The 26997-nt window shown below is 27.4% G+C and overlaps 11 protein-coding genes and 1 long non-coding RNA gene across 14 annotated transcripts; 5 read left to right on the top strand and 7 right to left on the bottom strand.

The window, feature by feature from the left end:
• The first annotated feature begins 756 nt into the window (after positions 1-756).
• Positions 757-1975, top strand: LOC142645777 (uncharacterized). The gene is made up of 3 exons (XR_012846836.1): positions 757-921; positions 1194-1306; positions 1534-1975. It is a non-coding gene; the product is annotated as an uncharacterized LOC142645777 (long non-coding RNA).
• LOC113795446 (Y+L amino acid transporter 2-like) lies at positions 1908-5223 on the bottom strand. Of its 2 annotated transcripts, none has more exons than XM_075822979.1 (5): positions 4515-5223; positions 3545-4285; positions 3322-3467; positions 2103-3047; positions 1908-2039 (listed from the first exon to the last, which is right to left on the bottom strand). In XM_075822979.1, exons 2-5 carry the CDS (start codon positions 4021-4023, stop codon positions 1987-1989), a joined length of 1623 nt encoding a protein of 540 aa, XP_075679094.1. In that variant the 5' UTR covers positions 4024-4285; positions 4515-5223; the 3' UTR covers positions 1908-1986. The 2 variants fall into 2 exon arrangements, with proteins under 2 accessions (XP_075679094.1, XP_075679093.1); XM_075822978.1 differs by having other exon boundaries at positions 3545-4290.
• A 791-nt stretch (positions 5224-6014) lies between these two features.
• Positions 6015-7933, top strand: LOC113795447 (sterol O-acyltransferase 1-like). The gene is made up of 4 exons (XM_027345630.2): positions 6015-6216; positions 6273-6789; positions 6851-7592; positions 7659-7933. Exons 1-4 carry the CDS (start codon positions 6155-6157, stop codon positions 7868-7870), a joined length of 1533 nt encoding a protein of 510 aa, XP_027201431.2. The 5' UTR covers positions 6015-6154; the 3' UTR covers positions 7871-7933.
• On the bottom strand, positions 7586-8965 carry LOC113795428 (uncharacterized). The gene is made up of 3 exons (XM_027345609.2): positions 8804-8965; positions 8010-8734; positions 7586-7947 (listed from the first exon to the last, which is right to left on the bottom strand). Exons 2-3 carry the CDS (start codon positions 8565-8567, stop codon positions 7876-7878), a joined length of 630 nt encoding a protein of 209 aa, XP_027201410.2. The 5' UTR covers positions 8568-8734; positions 8804-8965; the 3' UTR covers positions 7586-7875.
• A 1322-nt stretch (positions 8966-10287) lies between these two features.
• LOC113795436 (uncharacterized) lies at positions 10288-15676 on the bottom strand. The gene is made up of 3 exons (XM_027345618.2): positions 14903-15676; positions 11126-11932; positions 10288-11048 (listed from the first exon to the last, which is right to left on the bottom strand). The coding sequence occupies exons 1-2, from the start codon at positions 15018-15020 to the stop codon at positions 11142-11144; spliced, it is 909 nt and encodes a 302-aa protein (XP_027201419.2). The 5' UTR covers positions 15021-15676; the 3' UTR covers positions 10288-11048; positions 11126-11141.
• Positions 15677-16040: 364 nt separating this feature from the next.
• On the top strand, positions 16041-17958 carry HemK2 (HemK methyltransferase 2). Its single transcript, XM_027345598.2, has 3 exons — positions 16041-16257; positions 16319-16408; positions 16467-17958. The coding sequence occupies exons 1-3, from the start codon at positions 16127-16129 to the stop codon at positions 16906-16908; spliced, it is 663 nt and encodes a 220-aa protein (XP_027201399.2). The 5' UTR covers positions 16041-16126; the 3' UTR covers positions 16909-17958.
• On the bottom strand, positions 16888-17716 carry LOC113795421 (gamma-glutamylaminecyclotransferase-like). Of its 2 annotated transcripts, XM_075822988.1 has the most exons (4): positions 17575-17716; positions 17371-17516; positions 17055-17308; positions 16888-16950 (listed from the first exon to the last, which is right to left on the bottom strand). In XM_075822988.1, exons 1-4 carry the CDS (start codon positions 17678-17680, stop codon positions 16920-16922), a joined length of 537 nt encoding a protein of 178 aa, XP_075679103.1. In that variant the 5' UTR covers positions 17681-17716; the 3' UTR covers positions 16888-16919. The 2 variants fall into 2 exon arrangements, with proteins under 2 accessions (XP_075679103.1, XP_027201401.1); XM_027345600.2 differs by having other exon boundaries at positions 16888-17308.
• Positions 17959-18198: 240 nt separating the features above from the next.
• On the top strand, positions 18199-19174 carry LOC113795420 (uncharacterized). The gene is made up of 3 exons (XM_027345599.2): positions 18199-18411; positions 18473-18885; positions 18954-19174. The coding sequence occupies exons 1-3, from the start codon at positions 18333-18335 to the stop codon at positions 19083-19085; spliced, it is 624 nt and encodes a 207-aa protein (XP_027201400.2). The 5' UTR covers positions 18199-18332; the 3' UTR covers positions 19086-19174.
• On the bottom strand, positions 19066-22438 carry EMC10 (ER membrane protein complex subunit 10). Its single transcript, XM_075822987.1, has 6 exons — positions 22273-22438; positions 22064-22202; positions 21803-22008; positions 21540-21736; positions 19367-19463; positions 19066-19295 (listed from the first exon to the last, which is right to left on the bottom strand). Exons 1-6 carry the CDS (start codon positions 22339-22341, stop codon positions 19218-19220), a joined length of 786 nt encoding a protein of 261 aa, XP_075679102.1. The 5' UTR covers positions 22342-22438; the 3' UTR covers positions 19066-19217.
• On the bottom strand, positions 19504-21028 carry LOC142645779 (gastric triacylglycerol lipase-like). Its single transcript, XM_075822983.1, has one exon. The coding sequence runs from the start codon at positions 20838-20840 to the stop codon at positions 19590-19592; it is 1251 nt and encodes a 416-aa protein (XP_075679098.1). The 5' UTR covers positions 20841-21028; the 3' UTR covers positions 19504-19589.
• Positions 22439-22537: 99 nt separating the features above from the next.
• LOC113795422 (60S ribosome subunit biogenesis protein NIP7 homolog) lies at positions 22538-23434 on the bottom strand. The gene is made up of 3 exons (XM_027345602.2): positions 23240-23434; positions 22943-23168; positions 22538-22880 (listed from the first exon to the last, which is right to left on the bottom strand). Exons 1-3 carry the CDS (start codon positions 23293-23295, stop codon positions 22620-22622), a joined length of 543 nt encoding a protein of 180 aa, XP_027201403.1. The 5' UTR covers positions 23296-23434; the 3' UTR covers positions 22538-22619.
• A 23-nt stretch (positions 23435-23457) lies between these two features.
• On the top strand, positions 23458-26984 carry LOC113795426 (diacylglycerol O-acyltransferase 1-like). The gene is made up of 7 exons (XM_075822989.1): positions 23458-23645; positions 23721-23944; positions 24010-24118; positions 24179-24379; positions 25425-26135; positions 26188-26313; positions 26384-26984. The coding sequence occupies exons 1-7, from the start codon at positions 23550-23552 to the stop codon at positions 26843-26845; spliced, it is 1929 nt and encodes a 642-aa protein (XP_075679104.1). The 5' UTR covers positions 23458-23549; the 3' UTR covers positions 26846-26984.
• The last annotated feature ends 13 nt before the right edge of the window (positions 26985-26997 follow it).

The following is a 26997-nucleotide window of genomic DNA, read 5'->3' on the forward strand; positions in this document are numbered from 1 at the left end:
CGATATTTGCAAAAAACCCGGTATAACACTGATAGAAAACTTGATAGAAAATAAAGATAATTTATTTCATTATTGAATGAAGGTGAATGGAAAATTGATTGATTGATTGGGTTATAATATCAACAAAAAAAAATTCACTTCATAAATGATGAATACAATCAACGGCTGATTTTTCTTCACATTCAATCAATGCAATACAACCGGTAATATTTTGTTGTTGTAAACATTTCAATGTTGGTTCAACACAATTTTCGCACCAACTTTTACCCATACATGATAAAAAATGTAATGCTTTTTTACCATATTTATCGATAAATTTTTTGAAACTTTTCATTATATTTGAGGAATTTTCTACCGACCATGTTGTTTGACAAGATTCAACCATAACAGCCATAACGATGATGACCAAAAATACCAAGATTACATTCGTACCTTTGATTTGGAAACAAAAACTTGATAAGATTTGTTAAATTTGAACAAAAAAGACAATTTACCTTTCATTTTGAATTTAAAAAATATCAGAGGAAAAGTATTAATCGAAATTTTAAACAAGAAAAAGTAACAATTATTTAGATAATGGGATTTAGTCTGTTTATATACCTGATTGAATCTACTACGTTGTTTGTTTTTTTTTAGAAAAGCGTTATGTGTTATCATCATCATCATAACAAGTGGGTAGCAATCAATCGAAAACAAATTTTTGTTAATTTCTCAATATGATGATTGCATTTTTGAGTAAGGTGACAAAAAAAAATTAAATCGTCATCTGGATATTAAGGTTAGGTTTATCCGTGATGATTAAAGTCATAGTCAACTTAACCTATTATCAACATAATCATTATTATTTATTGGATTTTACATTCACACACACTTTTAATGTTTTCAGCACAAAATCAAACAACAACATTCAAATAAAACGAGGTAACTGATGCGAGAATAATGTTTGTGTTTGTAAAAATGTCTTCTCTGTGTTGGTGATGTAAACCATGTGAAGGCAGAGTGAAAGAAAGTTTTTCGGAATATAAAGAACCAAACAAAAACCAAAATACATTATTTTTTCGGTGTTTTGGACCCAATGTTTATGTTCATTTTTTTGTTTTGTTTTGTGTTTTCCGTTGTTGTCGTTTGCGACCAATATTTGTTTGTTTGTTTGTCGTTTGTTGCCAAATAAATTATCAAATCTTTTTTTACAGGCCGAAATTCTCAATGATTTTTGGTGACGATGTTTATGTTTTCTTTCTCTTTCTATCTGCGATATTCAAATATAGAGTGAAAGAGAGGGAATTAATTGGAATTAATGTCCTGTGTAAGTATGTTTGTTCGGTAAAATATTGTCAAAATGAGGGGGTTCAGGCAAAAAATCAACCCAAAAAACGACAACAATAATATTCATGATGTTTGATGATGATAATGATAATTTCCGTTTCCTTTTGGTGAATTCTTGTTGTTTCCCTCCATTTTTTTCTACATTCAAATGTTTTGAATGTTAACAAATGAAATGAATGAATAAATTTGTAAACTTTTTTCTTGCAGGAAACCCAGACCGGATATAGAGGTGATGTTTGATGAAACAGAACCCTGGAGAAAGGATTGCAAAACATATTCCCATTTCCATATTTTTCCTTTTTCAATCTCAAAAGTTCAAATGAAAAATGTTTTGTTTATGTTATTACATCACATCAAATGATCATGATGATCAAATTTGAATTTGCAATTCAAATTTCACCATTAATTATGATGATTGTAGAAAAAAAAACATTTTTAATCAAATTAACAACCAGCAGCCAAAAGATGAATAAATTCTGTTTTCAAAAATTCAAAAAAACAAGCAAACCGAGCGCCATCTACCGTTCGCGTAAAAAATTTGACAAATTTTTTTTAATTAAATAAAATTTATTAATTTGAAATTTAAAAATTTAAAAAATAATGTCTATCACACACACAATTAAAATAAAGTTAATTTCATTTTGTTTCATTTCATTATCATTATTGTTCAGGTATACAATAGAAAAGTTTTTGAGTGAATATAGTTATTCCATCTGTGGAAATGGGAAAAATTAAATAATTAAAACAAATTAAAAAATGATATCAAAATGACTTACCTATAAAACAACTATATGATTTTGGTTTAGATTTCCAATAAATAGTAATCAAATAAATTGGTATCCCAGTTATAGTGATAATAATACCAGCACCAGCTTCCATAGGACTAACATAAAATGGTAATAATACCAAAAATAAACATATTATAAAAAACAGGATAGGTATAGCCAGATGTACACGAATTGGACGATAACGTTCAGGTTCACGATAACGTAAATAAAGTAATGAACCAATCGATGCTAATATTGATGATGATTCAATAAATGTTGCATAATTTATCAGTACATATACTTTAGTTGTAGTAAGGTATAACAGTGATAACAGGCCAAGAAATACTAAACTTGGCATTGGTGTAAAATATTTTACATTTATCATTGCTAAACTTTCTGGTAGATGGCCACGACGTGCACCAACAAAAAATAATCTTGACGATGCAAATATACCACCATTCAGACCGCCAAATGTTGATAATGCAACCGATAATGGCATTATCCATGCAAATGAACCAAGAACTCTATCACCAAATGTAACAGCAACAGCATTTGATGTTAGAATTTCTTCCGGTGTTAATACAGTAAAATATGCCAAATTTGCCATAAGATAGATTAATGTAACTAATGGTAATGATATATAAATAGCACGTGGCAGATTACGAAATGGATCACGTAATTCTTCAACAACAAAATTTAAATAATTCCATCCAGCATATGAAAACAGACCGGAATAAAATGCCAATGCAATATGACCAGGTGAATCGTTTGTATTTTCAAACGAATTTGGATACGATAATGTACGTTCAATTTGATCGGAATTTGTAGGGTCAAAAAATTTCCAACAACCACAACCAATTATCAATAATAAAGCGATAATTTTTGTAAATGTAAATGAATTTTGTACACGCGTTGCCCATTTTACATTGAAACAATTGATAAATATTAATAAAACTAAAACAGAAAAAGATGATTAGCAAAAATTCATTGATTTTACCAAAAACATTGACCTAAAAAGTGAAAAAACGAACGAATTTCTTTTCCTGATTAGCTAAGCATATTTTTGTACACTAAATTTCTTCTTATCATAAGATATTGGATGAATCAAATTTCAAAATCTCTTCACATAGTTAAGATGATGTGATATTGAAATTTGATGAATTGACAATTTTTTTTGTTTCATGGACTATATGATAAATCATGATACCAAAAAATTTTTGAAACTTACTGATAATGATTGCAGCAATCAAACGTATAACATTATCTGGTGGACTACATGTTGGATATAATGATTGTAGAATATAATTGGCAAATGTCATTGCTGCAATTGCATTTCCAGCTGGCTGTATAATCAATATGGAAACCCATAAAAATCTATGGCCGGATCAAAGAAAAAATTGAAAAGATCAGAGAAATTCATTCATTTCAAAAAAAATTAAGAAAAATCTTACAGAAAAGCAGGTAGAGGTCCAAATGCTTTTTGTATGTAAATATAATCACCACCAGATTCTGGTATAGATGTTCCCAGTTCAGCATAACATAATGCACCAATTGTTGATAAACAACCACATAATACCCAAACAACTAACGAAAGACCAACGGAACCAACTTCTTGTAATACACCACGTGGTGATACAAATATTCCACTACCGACAATAATACCGACAATAATTGCAACACCATTCAGTAGGCCAAGTTCTTTTTTCAATGCAATTTTGCCATTTTTCGATGTTGATGATGTTGAATCAAATGGTGATGGTGATGATCCATTTGATTTCCAATTGATTGATTTTTCTATCGAATCTAAACTATCATCATTAATAACGGTACGTTTTCTTGTTAATGAATCGGATTGTTGAAAAACATCCATTGTTCCATATGATGGTGTATGATGAAGATGATTATCACTTTCAGATAATAATATTGTCATAATGATGATGATGACAAGATGTTTTTATATCAAACAAAAAAAAAATACCAAAAAGAAAAATGATATTTAAGAAAATTAAAAGAAATTGAACGAAAGTGAAAGTAAGGATATTTTCATCGATTGCTATAAATGCCAATCATCAAATAATATCTGTTTTCAATCTTTTTTTTTTTTTGTCAAATTTCGATTATTTTATTTTAGTGTCACCACCAATATTTTCAATTTAGCTGTCTTATTATGATAATTATTTTTTTCCAGGGTTCTGTTCTGGTTTATGTTCGTGTGAAAATGGGACGGATTTTTTTTTGTTTCGAAAACATACCATCATCATTAGATTAATATGAAGAAAACAACGACAAAAAAAATCGATGAAATTGAATGTACGTTTGATCAGGAGAAAATATTATTTGTCGAAAATGGCAACATAGATTGACGGGAAAAACAAGGAAAAAATTATTATTTATTCAGATATAAATTATGATTCGACATACAATGTTGGAACACCAAAACAAATATAAGCAATATTGGAACAATATATTTCGATTTGGTGGGTGAAAAAATCGAAAAATGAGAATCGAAATGATGTGTAACGATGATGATGATAAACAGAATGCCTGGATGATTTTTGGGTTGTTGAATTATTTCATTTTCAGGATCGATGGTTGTCACATTTTTCTCATTTATTAACATAGAAATAAATATTATTGATAAGATTATTTCCACACACGGAGAGAGAGAGAGATATCACGAAAAAGATAGTAAAAGTGAATAAAAAAGAGGCCGGACACGCAAATATCCGATTGTGTGAATGTTTGTTTGTTGACAAAATGATAACAACAAAATAGAAAATGAAAAATGGAAAGAAATTTCGAAATTTCGATGATTACTTTATTGTTTTGTTTTGTGCAGATGCGAAAAAAGGTTGAATTTGTTGATTGTCTTGAGTGTGTTTGGTTTTTTCATTAGTTGGTTAGTGCACTTCAATAATAATCATCATGGTCATATAACAAATATCGGTTGATATTGTATGTCTGTCAAACCATATATCGATCAATATCGATGATATAATCATTAATTTTGGGTTTTATCAGCAAAAATCGTACATTCAATTTGATTTCTTCTTCGATTAGATTTGATGGTCGAGAAAGAAAAATTTTTGACAAAAAATTTTTTCTTTTTGTCTTGGTTTAGATTCAAGGACTTTTACTTTTCTTTTTAAAAAAAATTTCTTGACACGATATGATTAAATTTCGGTAGCTATCTTTATCCAAATGTATAGTCATATCATTATCATCATCATCATCAGACATAGTGGCTGTAATTTGATATGATAATAATTTCATCAATGGTCATGATCATGACGATGATGATTGAAATTGAAAAAAAATTATTCAAAGTTTATTGTTTTTCGGTTATTGATATTTATGAGAACGAAAAAAAAATTGTCACAACAGTACCATCTGGTGTTGAAAATTTGGAAATTTTATCCTATTTTTTTTTGTTTCGAAATTTTATCATATTCAAAAACAAAAAAAAAACATCAAAACGAAAAAAATATTATCCTATGTGAAATAATGATTCAAAGGTTTTTTCGAGCAAAAAAAAAAAAAATTTTTTATAACCAGATTATTGACTGCACTACACTATTGATTACTGATTGTAGTTCTGGCGGATGTTTTACTTAATCAAGTAATCAATCAGTTTATTGCGAAAAATTACAACAACAACAAAAAAAATCACACGACAATAATAATGATGACATTTAAAAAAAACCGTCATCGTGAGAAATTTCTAAGGAATTTCGTTTTGTTCAAAATCATTTGACAGAAAATCCGGATGTTTCGTTTAATAAACGTTGACGTTTTAAAAAATAAATTGGAAAAATTCTTCGTTACCCTAAAACGGCAAAAAAAAATCAATCAATGAGTTAATATGTCGTCATTGATTGGAAATATATAAATAAATAGAGATGAAACCAAAAAATCATCATCAGCAAATATTAGAAATTTTTTAAATTTTTTTTTTGGTAAACCTTTCATTTTCTATTTTTTGCGATTATCATTATGATAATGTTTATTGATTGAATTTTTTAAATAATTTTTCTTCAAATATAAATGAGATTTATTGAAAAATGTTTACCAAAAACCTGGCCAGTTTTACTAAACAATTTAAAGCACGTGATTCTTTAGTGACGTATGAAGAATTTGAAAAAAAACGCAAAAACTTGATTAATAAATTTTCTTTTACAGAATTCTAGTCAACAATAATGAACATATTGGTACGTTACATAATTTTTTCTGGTTATTATCATTAATCTATACGGTGTCTACGATTGGTGATTATTTTTTAAATAAAAATCATAAATATGATGAATTAATTGAATTTGCCGGAAAAATTATTGAAAAAAATCTTAACGATTTAAGCAATGGTTTACTAATATGGTCTATAATGTTTATATTTGTTCTTTTTGTACATTATTCATTAGTTTTATTGAATAATTTTTTACAATTTCGATTATTAATTACAATAATTGATGATAATGTTGATCAATCGACGACCAATATTGAAAATGGAGTTGAATCAAACAATATTGTTATATTCAAACAATTTCAATCCAAACAACAACAATCACGGTTTTATCAACAGATTTTATTTGATATAATCTATGCGATTTTCATTGTAGCCGGTTTGTTAATGTTTTCAACAATAGCTATATTGATTTATGATTTTCATTTTATATTTTCAATAATTATTATGGCTGAAATGGTATTTATTTATTTTTTTAAATTTAAATTTTGACATTGATTTTTTTTCTTTAAATTCTTAGTTTCGTTTGATAATGAAATCACATTCATTTTATATTGAAAATCGTAATCTACAAATAACCGATGAACAATTACAATTATTGATACGAAATCGAAAACAATCGTCTACAAATCAATCAAAAAATATGTGGACAATTTTTCAAATCTGGCAACATCAATCATCACCACAGCCACAATTCACGGCATGGCTATATTTTCTATTTGCACCGACATTAATTTATCGACATTCATATCCACGAACCAAATCGATTCGTTGGAAATTCATTGTCAATTATTCATTGCAATTGTTATTCACTTTAATCTTTTGGTGCTACTTAAATATGGCAATCATAATCAAACATAATTTACATCAATTAAATTTACATAAATATTATTGGCATGATATGTTTGGTCATCTATTTAATATATGGATAATGGGTATATTCAATTATTATTGTCTATTTTATACAATATTTCATTTATGGCATAATATTACTGGTGAACTATTACGATTTGCTGATCGTCATTATTATGATTCATTTTGGAATGTTAATTCATTAAAACAATATTATCGACAATGGAATATTATTGTTCAGGAATGGATTTATTATTATGTATATCTATCTATTCATCAATGGATCAGAAATCATTTCTTAACAACAATTTTCGTAACAATTTTATCGGCATTTGTACATGAATTTATTATTGCCTTAAGTTTAGGATTTTGTTTTCCATTACTTTTTTTGTTGTTTGGTTTTGGTGGTTGTAAGTTTTTCTTCTTCTATTTTTGAAACCTTAAATTTTTTAAAAAAATTTTTCTCTCCCAACCAGTCATTTGCGATATGATAAATCATCATAATATTGGCAATAAAAGATGGCAAAATATGTTTTTTATATTTCAATTTCATTTGGGATTTGGTTTGATGACAACATTATATTTGTTAGAAGGTTTATCAAGAATAAATTGTCCAATAATGACGACAGAAGAAAATTTACAACAATATTTTATACCAAGAATGTTAACTTGTATTACAATCAAGTGAATAAATCATGACAATAAATAAACATTTTGAAAATGATCCAAAATGTAGATTAAAAATCCAACATAAATGATGGTTGCCTGATTTGAAAAAAAAAAACATTACTTTTTGATTTGAAAAAACAAACGAAAGATAAGCTTACCCTAAGAATAGTTTTATATGTTAATGCACCGACCAATGTTAAATTTGGACCATATTTTGGTCCGATCAATAAACGTTTAAACCAATCTTCAAATTTAAATTTAATTAAAAGATTTCGTTTCACATCCATTGATTGAATAATAGGTACCAAATATTTGGAAAGCATATGTAATGTTTCAGTTTGCATTGCCGTTCCGAACATAAATATTGTTATACTTAAACTATGACAAATATACATAAGAAATATTGCCAATTTTTGTTCATATAATAAATCAGGTCGATTTAAAGTCAGAAAACAAATGCCATTCAATGGAATACTTATAATAAGATAAACAAAGGAAACCTGACCCCATACTTCGTAATAAGCCAAACGATAGAGTATAATGATTTGATGAAATTCATGAAAAATTTTTCGCAAATCATTTAATCGATAATAAATTCGTGATCTTGATCGATTCGAATAGCAAAAATTTCGATTAATTAGTCGACATTCTTGAGCGGTTTGTAGTAAACATTGTTTCATACGATCAACTTCAAACCAATGAATTACGAAAAACATTAGTATACAATAAACAGCAAATGTAAATGATTTTATTATAATCAACAATGAATAAATTATGATTAACGAATCCAACAAGAACCATGGTGTACGATTCCAATGATCAAATTGAAATGAAACATTTGCTGAATGATAATATTGAACAGGAAAACCAATCAATATAATAGCTATTGGATGGATGAATTTGGATAAATTTTGATAAATTAAAAAAACCGAATTCAATGGAAAATATTTACCGGATAAAGTTATAATTAAACAGTAAATATATTCAAACGATGTCTGTATGATCAATAATGTTGCACGACATTGCCATGAAACAGTTGCTTGAATTGTTTGAAATTGTTGTGATTCTAATTTCTGTTTATCAACATGATTGAAAAATAATTGAAATCTAATACGATTCAATAGATAATTATAACGATTCATAATTGGACCAAATATATTGATCGACATTAATGATGATGATGATTGAGATGATTTAGATCGAGATAATTGTTTTGATTGATGATCATTATTTTGTTTTTTTAAAAAATCTTGAAATTTTTTCATTTGTTCAGTAGGAGATAATCTACATTCACAATAATGTTGCCATGTTTTAACAGAAATTTCATAGATAATCATAAATGAAACATTATCGATTGTTTTAAAATGAAATGAATATTGTACTTGTATTCCTAACACAAATACAAGCAATAACAATATCATATAATTTGTATAAAGTTTTGAATGTAAATTATAAATAAAATAATTTATTGGATCGTTTAACCATAAATCCAACAGAAATGTTATATGATATGATAATAAACCCAAACATATACGCAACATCAAAATAATTAATATTATCATATACAAACGATGACGATAACGATAGAATCGATTATCATGATCTTCAATAATCGTTCGCATTTGATTTAAACAAGGTTTATAATTTAATAAATTCATCATTATTTTTTATTATTGAATTTTATAATTGTCCCAAAATGTGTTCATTCGCATTCGTTTGGAAAAAGCAATTTGAACAGCAAACTTTTTTTTATGGTTTTTTTAATGGTTAAAAATGGATTATGGAATTCAAAAAAAAAAAAAAAAACATTTTTGAGAAAATCTTGACAATGAAAATTGTTACAAGGAATCCAAGTCATGCGAGAATTTTTAAAAGGAGTTTTTTTATAGATTTTTTTTCACCGAAAATAACAAACTCTCATTCTTCCGAATCTAATCTTATTATCATCTAAATTAATGATTGAATGAAAAAAACATGCGAAGGAATCTCATTTTCTTGACAAATCGATCGCACGACATAATATTTTCGTAATTTTTGTTGATCATTTTAAATTTATTTTCCTCAGAATTGATATTGCTTTTCGTTTGTTGTTTTGCGTAAAAAGGAAATGTTTTGAAGAACATAATGATTAAAATGAAATAATAAGGTATGACGGAAATAATCCCCCTACTACCAAAAAAAAAAAATCAATGTAACCATTCGATAAAAATATGCGTGTCTATCCAAAAAAAGTATTTAATTTTTGTTATTGTTGTTGTTTTCAAGTTTTTCCATTCATTTATTATGCAAATCAAATTGAAAATGGAAGCGTTTATAAAACGAAAAACCGAAAATAATGATTTTTTTGATGGAGAAAAATATTTAAGATGAATTGGAGTGCAAATATGATCTGTTTGTTTGCTAAAAACAAAAAACAAAAATAAAAACAATTTCCAATTCGATTCAAAAATTGATGAGGATACAATTTTATTTTTTTGCTTAATAATTTACATAATCATTATTATCAAATTATTGTGTGTGTGTGTGTGTGTGTGTAAAAATGAAAGATCGATGAAGCATTGATCATTTTAAAAATATATTTTATATTGATAAAATGGTTTTTGCTTCTTTCATTATAATTATGTTATGTAATTGAGTGTGTGATTTTCTCATCAAATCACTATAATTTGGTTAATTACTATAATTTTTTGGACAAGAAAATTAACATGTTACAATTGTCTATCAATTATAAAATCATTTGTGTGTGTGTGATCATATTATGCAATTTCATGTTTATAATTGTATAAAAAAACAATGTGACAAAATGCATGTTGTTTCTTCAGGTGAAAAAAGAAAATCAATTAATAAACAAACCCTTTCTGTTCAAGAAAATCAGAAAAGAAATTATCAAATGTATGATTCGTGTGTGTGTGATGAAAATGAATACTGAGTTTGTTTTGAAATAAAATTTTTTGAAAAAATATAAACATAACTTGAAAGAAAAAGGATAAATAATGAATGTGTGTTTGGGTGAAAAAAAAACTGTAAATCTTTGTATATTTTTTTTAATTATTTGGTTTTTTTAAAGATTATCATCATATTTTTTTCGAAACGAACACAATAAACAACTAAATGACACCGATGAAGAATTTTTTGTTTTAAGTAAATAACCAACGAATGAAAAGAAAAAAACGATTAACGATTCCATTAAAATTGACCTGTTATGAAACGAAAGAAAAAAATAAGAAAAGAGATTAGTACAAACTATTCAAGGAAAAATTATTTAAAAACAAACCTTTTTTTCGAATCATTCAATTAACCGGTACTTGAATTGAATTTTTCTTTTTGTTCGATTCACCATCATCATCATTTTGATGAGTGTTTGGTTCATTGTTATCACTATCATCATCATTATTTTTGCTTGTTTCTGAACAATCATTATCAGATTTAACATCTTTGGTTGTTGGTTGATGACCACCATTATGTTTGACATTATGGTTGTTGTTATTATTATTGTTGTTGACTAAAATCATAATTTGAATATCATTATCATCATTGTCATTATTATGATGACCATTTGTAGAGGTAGTTGTTGTTGTATCACCATTTTCATGATGACCATTAATTTTTGAATCATTACCGTTGTTCAATTTTGTATCATTTTTAACATGTTTTTCTTGTTTTTTGGCTTTTAAAAATTCACGAAAATTTGATCTGGCTGGCACTTTTTTCGTCATCATCACTGGTTTTTTGTCACCATCAATTGTATCTCTGCCGTTTTGTTGATGATTATTATCAAGATGTCTATTACCATTCATTTTATTCGCAAAACCATTTGTTGCTGAACCATTAATAACTGTTGTTTGTAATGGTTGTGTTAGTTTCCATTCATTTGATTGTAATTGCTCAAGCTCTGAATATTTTGATTTAAGATCATCAATCTGATAACTAATCATATCCCAAAATCCAGCTAAATCTTCCAATTTTATTTCTTTTTCACCACGTCGTTGCTCACAATCATCAACCAAACCGGAAAATTGTTTAAAACGCTCATTAATAAATAAACGAGATTGACCAATTACCAGACGTATTTGTCCGACAACTGAATATCGAATAAATTAAGAAAAAAATGACAATTAGAAAAATTAAGAAAAAAAGTGAAAACTATATCAATGAAATCAATAAAGTGATTTATCATCATTAAATCTTTGTTTTTTTGTTTCTTCAACTGACTCCAACAAGTCACGTATCCTTACTTAATCACTCTCGAACCAAACACGAAAAAAGGATTTACGAAAAAGACCACAAATTCACACTCACTCGAAGAAAAAAATCTCTTTTTAAATCCCCAAAAAAGATTCTTGGATAAAAGTATTAAAAAGTTAAGCTTGTTGGATTAAACCAAACAAAAGGATTATTCAAAAAAATCCTTTCGAAAATTTAAAATAACTCTCTTTGTCCAAATAAATCCAATAAGATCAAGTAGGATTTATTCGTCAAGACAGAGAGATCCACGAATCTATACCAGTATCATTATTTTCATTGATTTGTCTTTATCGAGATCAATATTCCCCCTTCAATTTCAAAGAAACAAAAAATCGCCTTTATTGATAATGATATTCGTGACATAAAATATTAGTTTCAGAGTTAAATATATTCACACAAATAACCAAAAAGCCTGGAAGGAGAAATTAATAATTGGCGTCTAAATAAAAATACATATATGCCTAAGTGAGAACCCCCTATTATCATTTATTTCTCGAGCAAATTGTCTTTAATAAAATAAAGATCTGTCAAATATGAGATAGAGAAACAAATTATTTAAATGCACATTATTATTATATGATAATCAATTGCATAAACAACAAAAATGTTTCTATTTTTGTCGTTCGGTATGACAAAAAAAAAAAAAAAACAACAACTATTATTTTTTTTTACTTAATATAATCAAATGATAATTAGGACCATATGATGATAAGGATAATGGGTAACGACCTGGATTCTTTGCTTTACTTGATAATAATAATCATAATAATAATTCTGGTATATGAGGGGGAAGAAAAACACAACAGCAAAAGTTATTATTGTGGTAACCAAGGACAACACCACAAAAAATGGATCAATTTGTTGTTCCATTTGGATAATTGATTTTTTCATTTCACTTTTTTGGGAATCAAAAACTGAATCCGATCGGATCCATTTTTATGATTGTGTAATGAATGTTCACATTAAATGATGAAAAAAAAGGCATAAAAGGAAATTGCAAATTTTAATCAAAACAAAACAAAAAATAAAGTTTGAAAACCAGTTTGATTACACAAAAAAACATTGACTAATTCAATTTACAAAAACTATGAAAGATCAAAGATGTTATGCAATCCAAAAAATTGATCATTTTGGATTGCATCCAATTCAATCCCAAAATAATCAATTATTTCTCTGAAAAAAAAACAAACAAACAAAGGTGACAATAATAAATGCTAGTCTCTCAAACATTATGTAACGATTATCAAATTGACAATCAAAATTAAAGGGGCTGGTGTTGTTGTGTTTTGAAGGAGAAAAAAAAATTATCGACAGCAATCATTTTTTTGAAGATACATTTTGGTCATCAGATAATTGCAGGTTATATTATACAATAACAACAACAACATTCCATACAAAGGGCCATTGATCCCAAAAAAATCATCTCTCTCTATATCGACACAGTGTGTGTAGTTATGAAATTCATATTTATAAAATTCCTGAATGAAAATCACCCAGGGAACGTGAATTTTTGTTTCCGTAACAAACAGAAAACAAAACATTATTATTCATAAAGAACCAAAGTCATTTTCATTAGTGGTGGTGAACCATTTAATTATTTCCATTCGAAGACATTTAAAAAAAATTGTCTGCGTAAAACATTCACCTAGTGAAAACAAAAACAGCCGGTGTGATAAACTTTGATGATTATGATGTAAAAAAGACATAATCATTAATGGTTTATAATTTAATATAATTAATTCTAGCCTATTTCATTAGTAGTAAAAAAACAATTTCATTCATCATCATCATAGTGTTGTTTTAATTGCAGCCAGTATAATTCATATAACATCAATTTTATAAAAAAAAACCTACATATAAAAGTAAATCAAGGAAATGGACAAACAAGGTCCATATTTAATCATCATTATGATGGTCATGTCATGATAATAATTTTTTGTTGAATGAATGAAAAAAACGATGACCAAATTTGGATGTAGTGTCTGACTAAATGAATGGAAAAAAGAAACCTAAAATCATTTTTCTTTTTGTTAGTTTTTTATTGACTTTCATTTTTTTTACCTTTTCTCACATTCAATCGAAATGATTATTATGATGATGATTATGAACAACACATAACCGATGGATCATCATCATCAATGAACATTATGATAATAAACATTACATGGAGACAGACACCACTCCTTTCTAAATGATTATCATTATTTATTCATTCATTTTATATAATAATGACATTCGAGGAAATGAGATCAGACATTCTCATAAACAAAACAAAAAAATTAGATCATCTTTTTTGCTGAATGAATAAAACGAATCTAGGTTATTTTTGTGGTGATGATAATCCACACATTCATGATTCACACTAACACAAAAAAATAACAAGAAAAAAATTTAATTGTAATCCACCGTTATTACTATTACCGCATCGACAAGAAAAAGAAAACATTGATCAAATAAAAAAAAGGAAATGATGCTTGTTGTCAGAAACATCGATATTTACAATTTACCTGAAATACAATCGGCTATTTGATCGATCGATTGATTGATTATGACCATATCAATATAAAAATAACATTCTTTTGCCAATCATATAAAACACATCACTGTTTCACTTCACAATCAATTCATGATGATGATCAAAATCTATTATTATCTATCGACCAAACACACAAACATTCTATTCTAATCAAACTAACAATCCATCCTGACCAAATCATATCACCATATCAAATCTAAATTCACGCAAAACACTATCATTTGAAATTTAGAAAAAAAAATTTCCTTAAAACAAAACAAAAAAACATACCCGATTCTGGTAGCTGATCCAATTCATCATCCAATATTTTTAAATATTTTTCAATTTTTGAATTTAAAAATTCAGTTTGATCATGTAGAATTTGTCTGTAGTAAGTAACGTCAGTCATTTTTAAAAAATAAAATAAAATTCACTATGAAAATGAACAAAAAACAAATGAAATGAAATGATTCAAATAGCTCGATTTTTAAGAACAGCGAAAAAAATAAGCTCGATTGTTGTCGTTTGAAACAAATGAAATCGGTGGGTAATTTTTTCAAATCGAATTTTCTTCGAAATCGACCAGATGTAAAACACACATTTGATTGATTGATTGATTAAGTTTGTTAGCAGAGTGATTTTTTAAAACAACAGAAAATAAATCTGGCAAAATTCAAAATGTTGAATGAATGTTTTTAAAAATTATGGATGATGACTGTTTATGTTTATTTGGAGCTGTTGCTCATCATCATCTTCGTTGTATATTTTGGCGGCGCCGTTTTTCTTCAACAACAACAATCGGGTCGATGTGTTTACGTTGTGTTCTTGTTTTTTTTAATATGAACACACATACAGCAAATACAAACATACAAAAACCCGGCAACGGCTTGGAGATTTATGTTTTGAACTTGATTTTTTCAATATCGGTTACTAATGGTAACGACTTGATCGAAGGCAAATTGAATTTCACAAAATAATCAACAATGAAAACTGAAATAATGTAAAAAATAAAAATTGTTTTTCATCATCATCATCGATCCAATTTTGGAAAAAACAAAAAATGATTTCTTTTCGTTTCTCATCAAGAAATGAATCGAATGTTTTGGGAGAAAAAATAAAGCCAACGAATCACACAAGTTGCTTAGTCGTCGTCTTCTCTATTCGATTTTTGATAGCAGCATTTATAGATGTTAACTTTTTTTTTCTTTTTTGACCTCGCACTTTGAACAGTTTGAAAAAAATAAGAACGGTCAACCAATCAAAATTGAAAACAGTTTTGTCGGACGAATGCTAGTAGTCTGAAAAATACTGATTGTCATAGTGGCATGAAATTTCGAACGAAAAAGCCGGTTTTGATTTTCTTGTTATTCTTTTCAATACATTTTCATACCACTACTTTTTCTGGATTACATTCTTTATGAAAGGAATTGAAATCATGTTCGAAAAAAACAAACAAAACTCGATGAAATTTTAGTTTTTTTTTGTAAAAAAATTCTTGAAATAATCTGATAATAAATGATGGAAACACCAAAACTTCCTTTGGAAAAATTTGGTCATTATTTTCAAAATGTTTATGAACCAGCCGAAGATACATTTCTTCTAATCGATGCATTAGAACATGACATTGAAACAATCATTAGATTAAAGTAAGAATAGTTGTTGTTTTTCAAATAAATTATCCAAACAATTCATTTTCACCAAATTTAGACCATTAATTTGTTTGGAAATTGGAACTGGTTCTGGTTCGGTAATCACATCGTTGGCTAAAAAACTTGGACCAAATCAATGTTTTTATCTGTAAGTTTTGATGGAATTTTATCAAAAATTACCAAAAATTCGTATAATTTTCACACAGAGCTACTGATTTGAATGGTGAAGCTTTGGAATGTTCAAGAAAATGTTTTGAATACAATACTCTTATCGATAATCTACATCCAATTCGTTGTAATCTTTCGCAAGCTTTTCGTTCTGATCTTTTATCCGATCTGATTGTTTTCAATCCACCTTATGTTCCAACCGATTCGAATGAATCGTTAGAATCATCGGATATTATTGCCGCTGCATGGGCAGGTGGCAAAGATGGTCGACAAATAATCGATCGTTTTATCGATGAAACTCTGGTGAATCATCTGAATCGACCGAATGGCCTGGCATATTTAGTCGCATTGGAACAAAATCGAATCGATGATATTATCCATCGTGCAAAACAGAACAATTTTAAATGTCAACGAATATTAACTCGCCGATGTGGAATTGAAAAGTTATCGATTCTTAAATTTGAACATCAACACAAATAATTTTAATCAAATCAAATATCGTCCATACTTTGGGTTTGTTCACTGAAAAAAAAGAAAATCAACAAAAAGCAGTTAGTTAATCAATGATAACTTCAGATTTTTCAGTATGTCCACAATTTAAATTTGGACCTGATTGACGATCACACCTTTCAACATAACGAAGATTATGATCACCATAACTATTATAATCATCATACATTGGTAATTGAAGCATTTCGGATCGGAATTTATCAAGAAAATAGGCCCATGGTTTTATAATTTGTTGATGATTATCGTCATTGTCAGTGATATTGGTTGATATCGATATCTGTCGTCGTGTATAATATTGAGGATGACCTTCAAATTCATCAAGAAATTTCAACATTTCGTTATCGATTTCATAGATTTCGCCTTTAATTTTCTTTGAAAATGAAGAAAAATTGAATTAATTTTCGAATGAAAATGATCGAATAACACACATACATGACCAGTATTGGATTTATATAAAAGATATGGTATATTATATTTGGATGCAATCACTAATGGCCAACGATCGACAGTTTGTCCAATGCAAACAAATTTTGCTTGACCATTTTTTCGATCAAATAATACCGAATGATTTGGTTGATCTTGATCGAAAAAAATTAAAAATTAAAAAAGTTAAAAGAAATGTTTTTTGAAACAAACTTTTTTTCAATGTTCCATAAACAAATACAAGATGTTCCAAATGATGATCATTGTTGTTGGCAAAAGATTTTCGTAAAACGTCGACCATTTTTCTTGATAAAATCATCGATGATAATCATAATCGATTATTAATTTGAACATGTGTAAAAACAGAAAAATGTGATCACATGACGTGTCGACAGCAAAGAAAAAGTGTTTGTTTGTTTGCTTAAAAATTGTTCCCTTGAACTTTGCTTTGAAAAACGAGTGCGCAAAAATCGCTATAATCATTAACCTAACCTCACTGAACTATGAATCATAGTGATTGTCATCAACCTAACCTCACTCAACCATAAGTGAGCCATAGTCATAGTCATCAACCTAACCTCACTCAACTATGAATCATGGTGATAGTCATCAACCTAACCTCACTCAACTATGAATCATGGTGATAGTCATCAACCTAACCTCACTCAACTATGAATCATGGTGATAGTCATCAACCTAACCTCACTCAACTATGAATCATAGTGGTAGTCATCAACTGATTAGCTGTTTTTCAGACCGCCATCTATTGTTCAAAATATGTCGAATATTATTTATTCACAAAAATGAGTCATGAAATATCATGATATCATGATTACGAACAACAATTGTGTTTGTTTTGATTTTGTTAAATCTAATAAAGAAAAGGTTTAATGAAATAATTTCCAAGAAATTATTTAATACCTGAAACATTTTTGAAGAAAAAAATAAAATCGACCACGATCGATCCAAAAATGGAAATTGCCAGTATTAATAATAATTTTATCAATGAAGATTTCAATGGACAACAAACTTTACCAAAGAATCAAAAAAGTATGTAGGAAAAAAAGTAAACTCTGTTGTCTTAATTTTAAATTTATTTAATTTCTACTAGAAACGCACGAAATAACATTCAAAAAATCTGCATCAATTCGATATTCAAATGCAAAATTATTTCATGATAATTATCTTATCATAAATGCAATCGGTGCTCTACACACTAAATTGGGCGATGAAATCATCAGCGGAAAATTGTTTTTTTCCATTGAGAAATTCAAATTTTCACCAGCGACCAAATCATCGATACGAACGTTGATGAAAGAATCGAAAAGTGGACAAGCCTTTGTACGAGAAATTAAAGTTTTGGTCAGTTTATTGATATCGGATTTGAATCAAATTTTTGTACTGCCACCACCGGATTCAGTTTTACGAGAAACATCTTTAAAATTAAATTTTGAATATCCACAATTGCAAAAAATATATGAAAAAGAAAAAATGGAGAAATATTTTAACGATGTTTTATTCACCGTAAGTTTTAAAATCCGGAAATTCTTTTCTTTATTTCTAATCAATTGTTTGTTTCTGGTTATTTACAGAAATGTATTCAGAAAAAGTTACGCAACAAATTTAATGTTGTCGAAAGACGTTTAAGAGAAGCAATCAGCACCGAAGAAGATAAAATAGAATATCTGAATCGTAAAAAAACTCTTAAACAAAAATCAAATTGAATTTTATTGAATGGTGTATACTTCTATAATGTTTTTTATATTTATAATATATTTTCATTTAATTAAAATGATAAAAAGTTAATTAATAATTTGGAATATTTGGTGATTTTTGCCATGCCTTCCCCCATTTGATTAACGTTGGCCACCAGCATCTGGATTCATTGATGATGATAACATCATTAAAAACATTACCGGAACAATATAAATCCACTTTATAAATAGGAAAAAAACATTAATTAGAAATTAGAAATAATTAGTTTAATTAGTTATTGCATATTTACATATTTAGCTAAAAATGATCGATTATCCTGTTTATTGCCACGTAATTTTTCCTGTCGTTGTTGTTCAACACGTGCCAAATAGGTTTTTGTTTCAGGTCTGATAACAAAAGGAAAGGAAAACAAACAAAAATCATTCATTTAAATGAAAAACAAAATAGACTCGATTTTAATTAGGAAGAAAATTAAATTTAGATTAAAAAAAAGAAAGTCAAAAAACAAATTATTATTTAGCATATTGATTCAATGTATCAATCATATCGTTGATAAAAAATTTGCCAGCATTTTCTCCAAAACTAAAATCTAAATGTGTCCATTTTGGATCGGAAATATAAAAATCACGAATTAATTTTACACCAGATTTTTTGAAAATATTTTTCAAAAGATTTAGATTCAATTCAGTGGACAGAACATCATTATGTCCTTGATATAATGCAATTTTTGCTTGTGGTGGAATATTTTCCAATGGAATATCCGGTGCTGTTGATTGATTATAATGTTTTTGATTGCGTGCAGCTGAACCATAATCAAAACGTTGAAAACGGCCACGATTAACTAATTGTGCCCAATGTGCAACATCCCATGTTGATGTTGTTGACGGAGTAAAATGTAGATAAACACCGATACGTGTTTCATTTAGATTTTTTCGATCAAAACCACCAAACAAAAAAATTAGATCAGCACAAAGTGGACGAATATCTGAATATTGACAGAATTTATCGACAAGATTTTCCACCAATGCATTCGATGGTATAAATTCACCGCCAATTATTTTCAATAATGGTTCCATTGGTGAAAAATAACGCATCGGTGATTCAATATCTTTAACGAATGTTATCGGTGCCAATGCAATAAATGGTTGTATAATATCAGCATATTCTGGTTGTAAACTCATCAATGTAAACATTATGGCTGTTCCTTGTGACCAACCAATATAGGCAATAGTTTTACGTTCAGTTGCATTACGAACATAGTTAATAGTGGCAGGTAAATCTTCAGTTGCCATATGATCCCAGGTAAATTGCCAAAAATTACGATTCGATGGTGAACGTGTACGATGACGACGTGAATAACGATTACCGCGTGAATTAGCCAGCCATACATCATATTTTCGGGTTAACATTAATGCAAATGCAATTGTATCACCATATTTTGATTGTTTTGTACGTAAAAATGGTGAATTTATACAAAAATCGGATGATGCACCAAATAAACCATGTTGAACTAGTACAGGTTTCAGATCTTTTGGATTTATTGAACTATTTTTTGGCCAAACAATACGATGAGCTAAAAGAATATAACCATCATTTGTTTCAATAGAATGTTCTTCAACTTCGAATCCACGTGATTCAATCAATTCATTCAAGGTACGATGTTTATCTGGATCATCAGCATCTTCGGTAATTATCGATTGACCATTAGCTAAGGTCAACGAAACGATTGAAAAAAGAAGAAAAAATATAGCCGATTTTTTCATTGTAAGTTGAATAAGAGATCAATTTGCGTTGATGACCAAAAATGAACAAAATTTTGGGTGTTTGTCAAAAATGATAGAGTGAAACAAAAAAAATCGTCACAACATTTAAAATTTGTTGTTCATATTTGAAACAAACAGTAAAAACAAATAAACACTTGATTACACTGCTATTATAATCAACAACAAAAAAAAACAAGTAAACAAACTTGTGATTCAATTCAATTCAATTATCTAAATAAAGTAATGATAAATTATTCGACGTTATCGAATTTGTTTAAGAAAGACACATCTTTCGTTATAAGAAACAAAATTTGCAATCAAGGACGCAACCAAGATAGAATGAATCATTCAAAGAAAAATAAATAAAGAAAATCTGGCCTATTGAAATAACAACAACAAAAAACTGGTTAAATGAAATATCAATAAGGAAAAAGAAAAAAAACTAAATAAATAACCAATCTATCAATCGATCGAATGGGAAATAAACCGACAGCCAACAACGATTTGTTTTGGGCTTAATTTATTATCTTTTCTCTAAAATCTTTTCACTATAATAAAAATATCGATTGTATGAAATCTTATGAAAAGATTTAGACAAAAAAAAAATAATAATAAAATAGAAATGACAAATTTCATTTCTTCCTTGTTGTTAAGTAGAGAAATACAAATCATTTAATAATATTTGAAAGAAAAACTTACCCTGCAGAAATGACAGTTTTACTATATAAAACAGTTGTATTGAATGATTTTGATGATAAATTATCAAATGATGATTGCAATGACGATGACGAAGTACAATATACGTTTGGTATATTTGCCATTAAATATACGAAACGAGAATTAACATCTAATGATATCCATAGCTGATCATTTAATGATGATTCCAATAATGCACACTATTTATCAAATCAAATTGATATTAAATTCAATTTTAGTTTTAAAAATAATTAAAAAAAACTAACCGCAGGTATAAATGTTTTGGAAATTTGATATGGTTTTTCATGTTCAAAAACCAATGTTTGATAAGCTTCTGCTTTCAGATAATAATTGTCACCATTTTTGGATGATTCTTGTAACAATTTTAATTGTTCATCATTGATTGAATCTTGTTTTATAATTGGAACATTATTCTGTATGGTTAGAAGGCCACGATATTGATAATTCTCATCTGGTAATGGAAAAAAATCATCACAAAATAAAATTTTATTTAAAAAAAATCATACCTGAATTGAATGCATGATATAAACGAATAATGACTAGATTGTTTACCTGATTATTCATCATCATATTTTGTTGTGATTGAAAATCATCTAAATTATGATTATTATTAATAATTATATTGTTTGAATGATGATCACATGACTAGACAGAAAAAAAATTGAATTGAAAAAATTAAAATTTTTGAAATATTAAATTAAATTAGAGAATTTACCGTAAAATTCAAACAAATTATTGTTGAAATTATTAATATTATTATCCAATTATAATGTGAGCGAAACATTTTTGTTCTATTTTGTTTTGTTTTGTTTGATTAGATGATTTTTTGTTTCAAAATAGAAAAATCATTCGATTTTGTTTTGGAATCATCTCCAGGATGAGTAACTTCTCGGGAATTGATTTTAGTCAGTTTTTTTCTAATTCCCGGGAAGTTTTTCCGCATTTTATTTCAAATGAAAAAATATTTTTTAAAACAAAAATTAATTCAAAAAAAATTGGAATTTTTATTCAGGAAAACAAATGAAAAATTATCATACAGAAATTTAGAAAAAAAAATTTTATTTAAGCAAGAAAATCTTCATTACGAAGATATTCGCCTGTATCAGCCTGATGAAATACAACAATAGCCATAGGATCAGCAACACGAATATCATTGGATGATTTTGATGCAACACCAAAACCTAATGGTAAATCATTCATTGAATAAATTAAAACACCTTGATATTGTTCAGTATTATCACTGATACGTGAAAGACCAGATTTTAATATATGATTTCCATATAAAAATTGTTGTTCGGCATTTGGTTTCAACCATACTTTATACTGTAAACAAAAAAAAGATATTGTCAAATCAGAAAAAGTTGAAATTCAATTGGTCATTTTACCTTTGCATATGGTGCCATAAATTCTAATGCAGTTATATTCAAACGAAATTTTCTTGTTTTTGTAAATTTTCCAATACAAGTACCAAATGATATTAGATTATCACGTGCTATTGTTGCAGCCAATTTAATCATACGTTCACTTGCATAAAAAACACGTTCATTTTGTAAACGAAATGAATAAATTCCATCTGGACGTTCTAATAAACATTTAACATTTTCACCAATGCTAATTTTGATAATTATGCAAAATGAAAACAAATGAATTCAATGAAAAACAAAGATAAAAATACAACTTACTATTTGGATAATTTTTCCAAAACTAATCTAGTTTCTTCGTCGTTAAGTGGACGCATATTTGATGATGATAATGATGGTCGATAATGATGATGATGATAATTTGAAAAAATTAAATTAAAATTTTAAAAAATCAAAATTTTGTTTCAAACATGTGCTCATGACAAAAATCACACACACACCGTCACATCATCTATGAATTATTTTGGCTAAAAAAACGTTCTTCAAAATAAAATTCAAAACATGTGATTTAAAATTTTCAAAATTTTCAAAATCAATTCAGGCAATTCATTTTAGTTCAAATAAAAAAAACATGAGACCTTTATCAAGATTATCTGCTTATTATCCTAGTCTTTTAAATAAAATAGGTCAGATTCGATGTTTATCATCATCCGCATCATCATCAAAGGTTTGTTTTGAAATATAATTCAGGAAAACAACAACGATAATAATTTATTTGATTTTGCTATTCACCAAAAAAAAGCCATTCTATGATTATTCATTATTACCGGATAAAGGTGATCAGAAAATATGTCACGCTCGACAAATGCTTGGTTTTAAAACACCACCATTATTTGTTATACGTAAATCAAGTGTATTTCTATATGAATCTTGTACGGATAAAATTGATATAGCAAAATTTTTCGAAACACTTAAATTGGATGATACATTTAATTCATGGTTCTGTATTACTCGGTGGCATGTTTGGTATGATTATCTTTTGTTTTTCTTTTTCAATTTAAATGTTATTTTTTTTGTTAATAATGTTACAGGATGATAGCTAATCGATGTATGCAAGACAAAGTAAATGGTAAAACATTACGTAATGAATTAATAAAACGAATGTGGGAAGATGTTAATAATCGTTTGGATAAATTATATGTAAGTATTTTATTCTATCAATCAATTTTAATGCATAATTTATAAATATTTTTTACATAGTTTATAAAGCGACGAAAAAAATATGTAATGATACAACAATTATATTCAGAATTTAATGCAGCATTATTTGGTCTTGATGAAGGATTAGTTACTAATGATTGTATATTGGCTGGTGCTATTTGGCGTACAATACTCGGTATGAATGAAGAAAAAACTGATCCAATAATTTTAGAATTATTAGTACGATATACACGTGTTCAGGTAAGATTTGTTTTGTTTTGCTTTTATATTCATTTAATAATTTTGTTTTTATTCTCTATAGACACAACATTTATCAACAACAATTTCACCCAATTATTTACTATTCAATGGTAATATTGCATGGAAAAATTTACCACCTTTAATTGATAATAATAATGATAATAAATCAACAACAAAATTAGCCTAATTGATCAATAAAACAAATTTATTTAAAAAATGTTTCTTCTTTTTTTTCTTTGATTACAAATTTGTACTTGATTTGAATTTTTATTTAAAAAAAATTATCAATCATTCTGATTTATAACAAATCAGACTAAATGCTATGTTTTTTTACAAATACTGATAATCCTTTATCTGACATGATTCGATTTTTTTTGTTCGGATCTGTTTTTTGTTCAAAATAGGAAAACAACATCACTTGATCAAGTTTGATCAATTGATTACTGGAAAAGATGCCGGGATTGATTTGTTCGTGTGTGTGTGTGTTTGTCATTTAGAGTGAGAAAAACATTCATTTTCCTCGATTTTTTTGTTGATAATTTTTGTGCGAATTTTTTTTTTGGCAATCAAATTTTGATGATAATAAAAAATTTTTTTTCCTCGAACGACATTCAATCGATACATCTGTCTCTTTCATAAATGTTTTTTTCGTGATTTCGTTTAGTGTTTAATTGGTACCGAGAAAATTTTTTTTTCATTTGCGAAAAAAAAACAATGACTGATTCGACGAAAAAAGAGAAAAATGGTTTTCATCATCACCATAACCAGGATGATTCGGAAATATTAAAACCCGAAGAAACAAATGTCCTATTCTATGATAATGTGTAAGTAGTGATTCTTTTTCAAAAACTGATTCCATTGGGTACATTTTTTTCAATTTAAAAAAATTTAAAAACTACAGAATACATTATCGAAAAGAATCAACATTAAGTGATTATAAATGGAAATTAGATATTGATGGATTTAAAAATTTTATCAATGTTCTTTTGGTAAGAATTAAAAAATTTAAAAAAAAACAACAAATTTTTCATACATTCATATTTAGCTTATATCGGTCGGTAGATTAGTATTGGAAAATGCAACCAAATATGGTTTGAAAGCAAATCCCATTCAATGGTTTGAAAATATATTCTATGAAGAAAATCGTCCATTAATATATGCAGCATTGTTGACCAATTTGTTTGCATTATTTTCACTGTTTATGGAACGTATATTTGTTTTTTATCTAGAATCATTGGGACGTGTTACACAAGAAAATCTACCCGAATCATCAATAACATTTACACCAAAATCTGATGGTCAATTGATTCATATGTTAAGATTTGATTCGACTCCGAATGAAGAATATATATTCGGTTGGATTTGGTCAACAATATTATTGATAATGTTATTCATACCGATTGGATTAACAATGAAATGTGATTGTAATCCATATTTACTATCAATACTATGTTTATGGTATTTTGTTGTATTTTTTAAATTATATTCATATCATCAAGTCAATTCATGGTGGCGTACCCAACAAGTTTATAATGGCTATCGTAAACCAACTAAAAAAACTAATGAACAATTAGAACTTTATCAAGGTGAAACATTACGTGCATGGGATCCAACACGTTTAATTCTGTATCCAGATAATTTAACAATAACAAATATTTTACGATTTATTTATCTACCAACCAATTGTTATCAATGTAATTTTCCAATGAAAAAATCTCGAAATTTTACATTTATGTTTCGTTGTTTTATTGAATTTGTAAGTGAATGAAATACATTTTGAAAAGATTTAATATATTTTTGCTCAATAGATATTTCTAATTGAATTATCATGTGTATTGATACAACAATGGATTATTATACCGTTAGAAGATCGTCATTTTAATCCATCCGAAACAACTGTATCACAATTTCTTTTACAATGGTCAAAAATGTCGGTATGTATTTTGTCAAATGGTTCGAAATTTAAATTGAAAATTGAAAATTTGTTTTCTTTTTGAAAAAAAGCTTGCTACAATAACCATTTGGTTATTAGGTTTTTATTGTATTTTTCAATCATTAGCTAATTTGATGGCTGAAATATTATGTTTTGCTGATCGCCATTTTTATGATGATTGGTGGAATAGTCGTACAATATCAGAATTTTGGCGTCGTTGGAATCTACCGATTCATCGTTGGCTGAAACGTCATCTATTCTATCCAACATTATATCAAGGTTATAGCCATTTTCAGGCAACATTTTTGGTATTCATATTTTCCGGTATATTTCATGAATATTTTGTTTCCGTACCATTGGGTCGTATTTGTATACATTTTTTCTTTGGAATGTGTTCACAAATTTTATTTGAAATGTTAGCAAAAAATATTCGTTCATGGCATTTAGCTAATGCATTAGTTTGGTTATCATTAATATTGGGACAACCATTATTAATTTTATTATATTATAATGATGTTATTAATTATAATTGATATTTTAATACATAACACAATAATAATCAATCATATAGATAATGATCAATACTAATCCTTCCTTTATAATCGAATAAAAATTGAAATTTTTATTTTTGAAAATCAATAAAATTATACAGTATGTGTACTGTTATAGGAAGAGGTGGAGTGAA

This window comes from Dermatophagoides pteronyssinus, unplaced genomic scaffold, assembly GCF_027571235.1.
Source record: "Dermatophagoides pteronyssinus isolate colony J.1.1.1.1 unplaced genomic scaffold, Derpt_VIB-CSIC_2022.12 sq0022, whole genome shotgun sequence".
Lineage (NCBI taxonomy): Eukaryota > Metazoa > Arthropoda > Arachnida > Sarcoptiformes > Pyroglyphidae > Dermatophagoides > Dermatophagoides pteronyssinus.

Coding starts and splice junctions, on each gene's coding strand:
- LOC113795447 (XM_027345630.2), top strand. CDS start 6,155: ATGTTTACCAAAAACCTGGCCAGTTTTACTAAACAATTTAAAGCACGT. Junction 6,790..6,850: donor TAATTATTATGGCTGAAATG/GTATTTATTTAT, acceptor TTAAATTCTTAG/TTTCGTTTGATAATGAAATC. Junction 7,593..7,658: donor GTTGTTTGGTTTTGGTGGTT/GTAAGTTTTTCT, acceptor TCTCCCAACCAG/TCATTTGCGATATGATAAAT.
- LOC113795421 (XM_027345600.2), bottom strand. CDS start 17,680: ATGATTTTATCAAGAAAAATGGTCGACGTTTTACGAAAATCTTTTGCC. Junction 17,517..17,574: donor TTATGGAACATTGAAAAAAA/GTTTGTTTCAAA, acceptor TTTTCGATCAAG/ATCAACCAAATCATTCGGTA. Junction 17,309..17,370: donor ATAAATCCAATACTGGTCAT/GTATGTGTGTTA, acceptor TCATTTTCAAAG/AAAATTAAAGGCGAAATCTA.
- LOC142645779 (XM_075822983.1), bottom strand. CDS start 20,840: ATGAAAAAATCGGCTATATTTTTTCTTCTTTTTTCAATCGTTTCGTTG.
- LOC113795420 (XM_027345599.2), top strand. CDS start 18,333: ATGGAAATTGCCAGTATTAATAATAATTTTATCAATGAAGATTTCAAT. Junction 18,412..18,472: donor TTTACCAAAGAATCAAAAAA/GTATGTAGGAAA, acceptor AATTTCTACTAG/AAACGCACGAAATAACATTC. Junction 18,886..18,953: donor TTAACGATGTTTTATTCACC/GTAAGTTTTAAA, acceptor GGTTATTTACAG/AAATGTATTCAGAAAAAGTT.
- LOC113795426 (XM_075822989.1), top strand. CDS start 23,550: ATGAGACCTTTATCAAGATTATCTGCTTATTATCCTAGTCTTTTAAAT. Junction 23,945..24,009: donor ATTACTCGGTGGCATGTTTG/GTATGATTATCT, acceptor ATAATGTTACAG/GATGATAGCTAATCGATGTA. Junction 26,314..26,383: donor TACAATGGTCAAAAATGTCG/GTATGTATTTTG, acceptor TTTGAAAAAAAG/CTTGCTACAATAACCATTTG.
- LOC113795428 (XM_027345609.2), bottom strand. CDS start 8,567: ATGTTTTTCGTAATTCATTGGTTTGAAGTTGATCGTATGAAACAATGT. Junction 7,948..8,009: donor CATATAAAACTATTCTTAGG/GTAAGCTTATCT, acceptor TTTTCAAATCAG/GCAACCATCATTTATGTTGG.
- HemK2 (XM_027345598.2), top strand. CDS start 16,127: ATGATGGAAACACCAAAACTTCCTTTGGAAAAATTTGGTCATTATTTT. Junction 16,258..16,318: donor GAAACAATCATTAGATTAAA/GTAAGAATAGTT, acceptor CACCAAATTTAG/ACCATTAATTTGTTTGGAAA. Junction 16,409..16,466: donor CCAAATCAATGTTTTTATCT/GTAAGTTTTGAT, acceptor ATTTTCACACAG/AGCTACTGATTTGAATGGTG.
- LOC113795446 (XM_075822979.1), bottom strand. CDS start 4,023: ATGACAATATTATTATCTGAAAGTGATAATCATCTTCATCATACACCA. Junction 3,048..3,321: donor GATTGCTGCAATCATTATCA/GTAAGTTTCAAA, acceptor TTTCTGTTTTAG/TTTTATTAATATTTATCAAT. Junction 2,040..2,102: donor ATCATATAGTTGTTTTATAG/GTAAGTCATTTT, acceptor CCATTTCCACAG/ATGGAATAACTATATTCACT.
- EMC10 (XM_075822987.1), bottom strand. CDS start 22,341: ATGTTTCGCTCACATTATAATTGGATAATAATATTAATAATTTCAACA. Junction 22,009..22,063: donor ATATCATGCATTCAATTCAG/GTATGATTTTTT, acceptor TTCCATTACCAG/ATGAGAATTATCAATATCGT. Junction 19,296..19,366: donor GATCATTTTTAGCTAAATAT/GTAAATATGCAA, acceptor CTATTTATAAAG/TGGATTTATATTGTTCCGGT.
- LOC113795436 (XM_027345618.2), bottom strand. CDS start 15,020: ATGACTGACGTTACTTACTACAGACAAATTCTACATGATCAAACTGAA. Junction 11,933..14,902: donor GGATCAGCTACCAGAATCGG/GTATGTTTTTTT, acceptor TTCGATATTCAG/TTGTCGGACAAATACGTCTG.
- LOC113795422 (XM_027345602.2), bottom strand. CDS start 23,295: ATGCGTCCACTTAACGACGAAGAAACTAGATTAGTTTTGGAAAAATTA. Junction 23,169..23,239: donor TTGGAAAAATTATCCAAATA/GTAAGTTGTATT, acceptor TATCAAAATTAG/CATTGGTGAAAATGTTAAAT. Junction 22,881..22,942: donor TTATGGCACCATATGCAAAG/GTAAAATGACCA, acceptor TTTTGTTTACAG/TATAAAGTATGGTTGAAACC.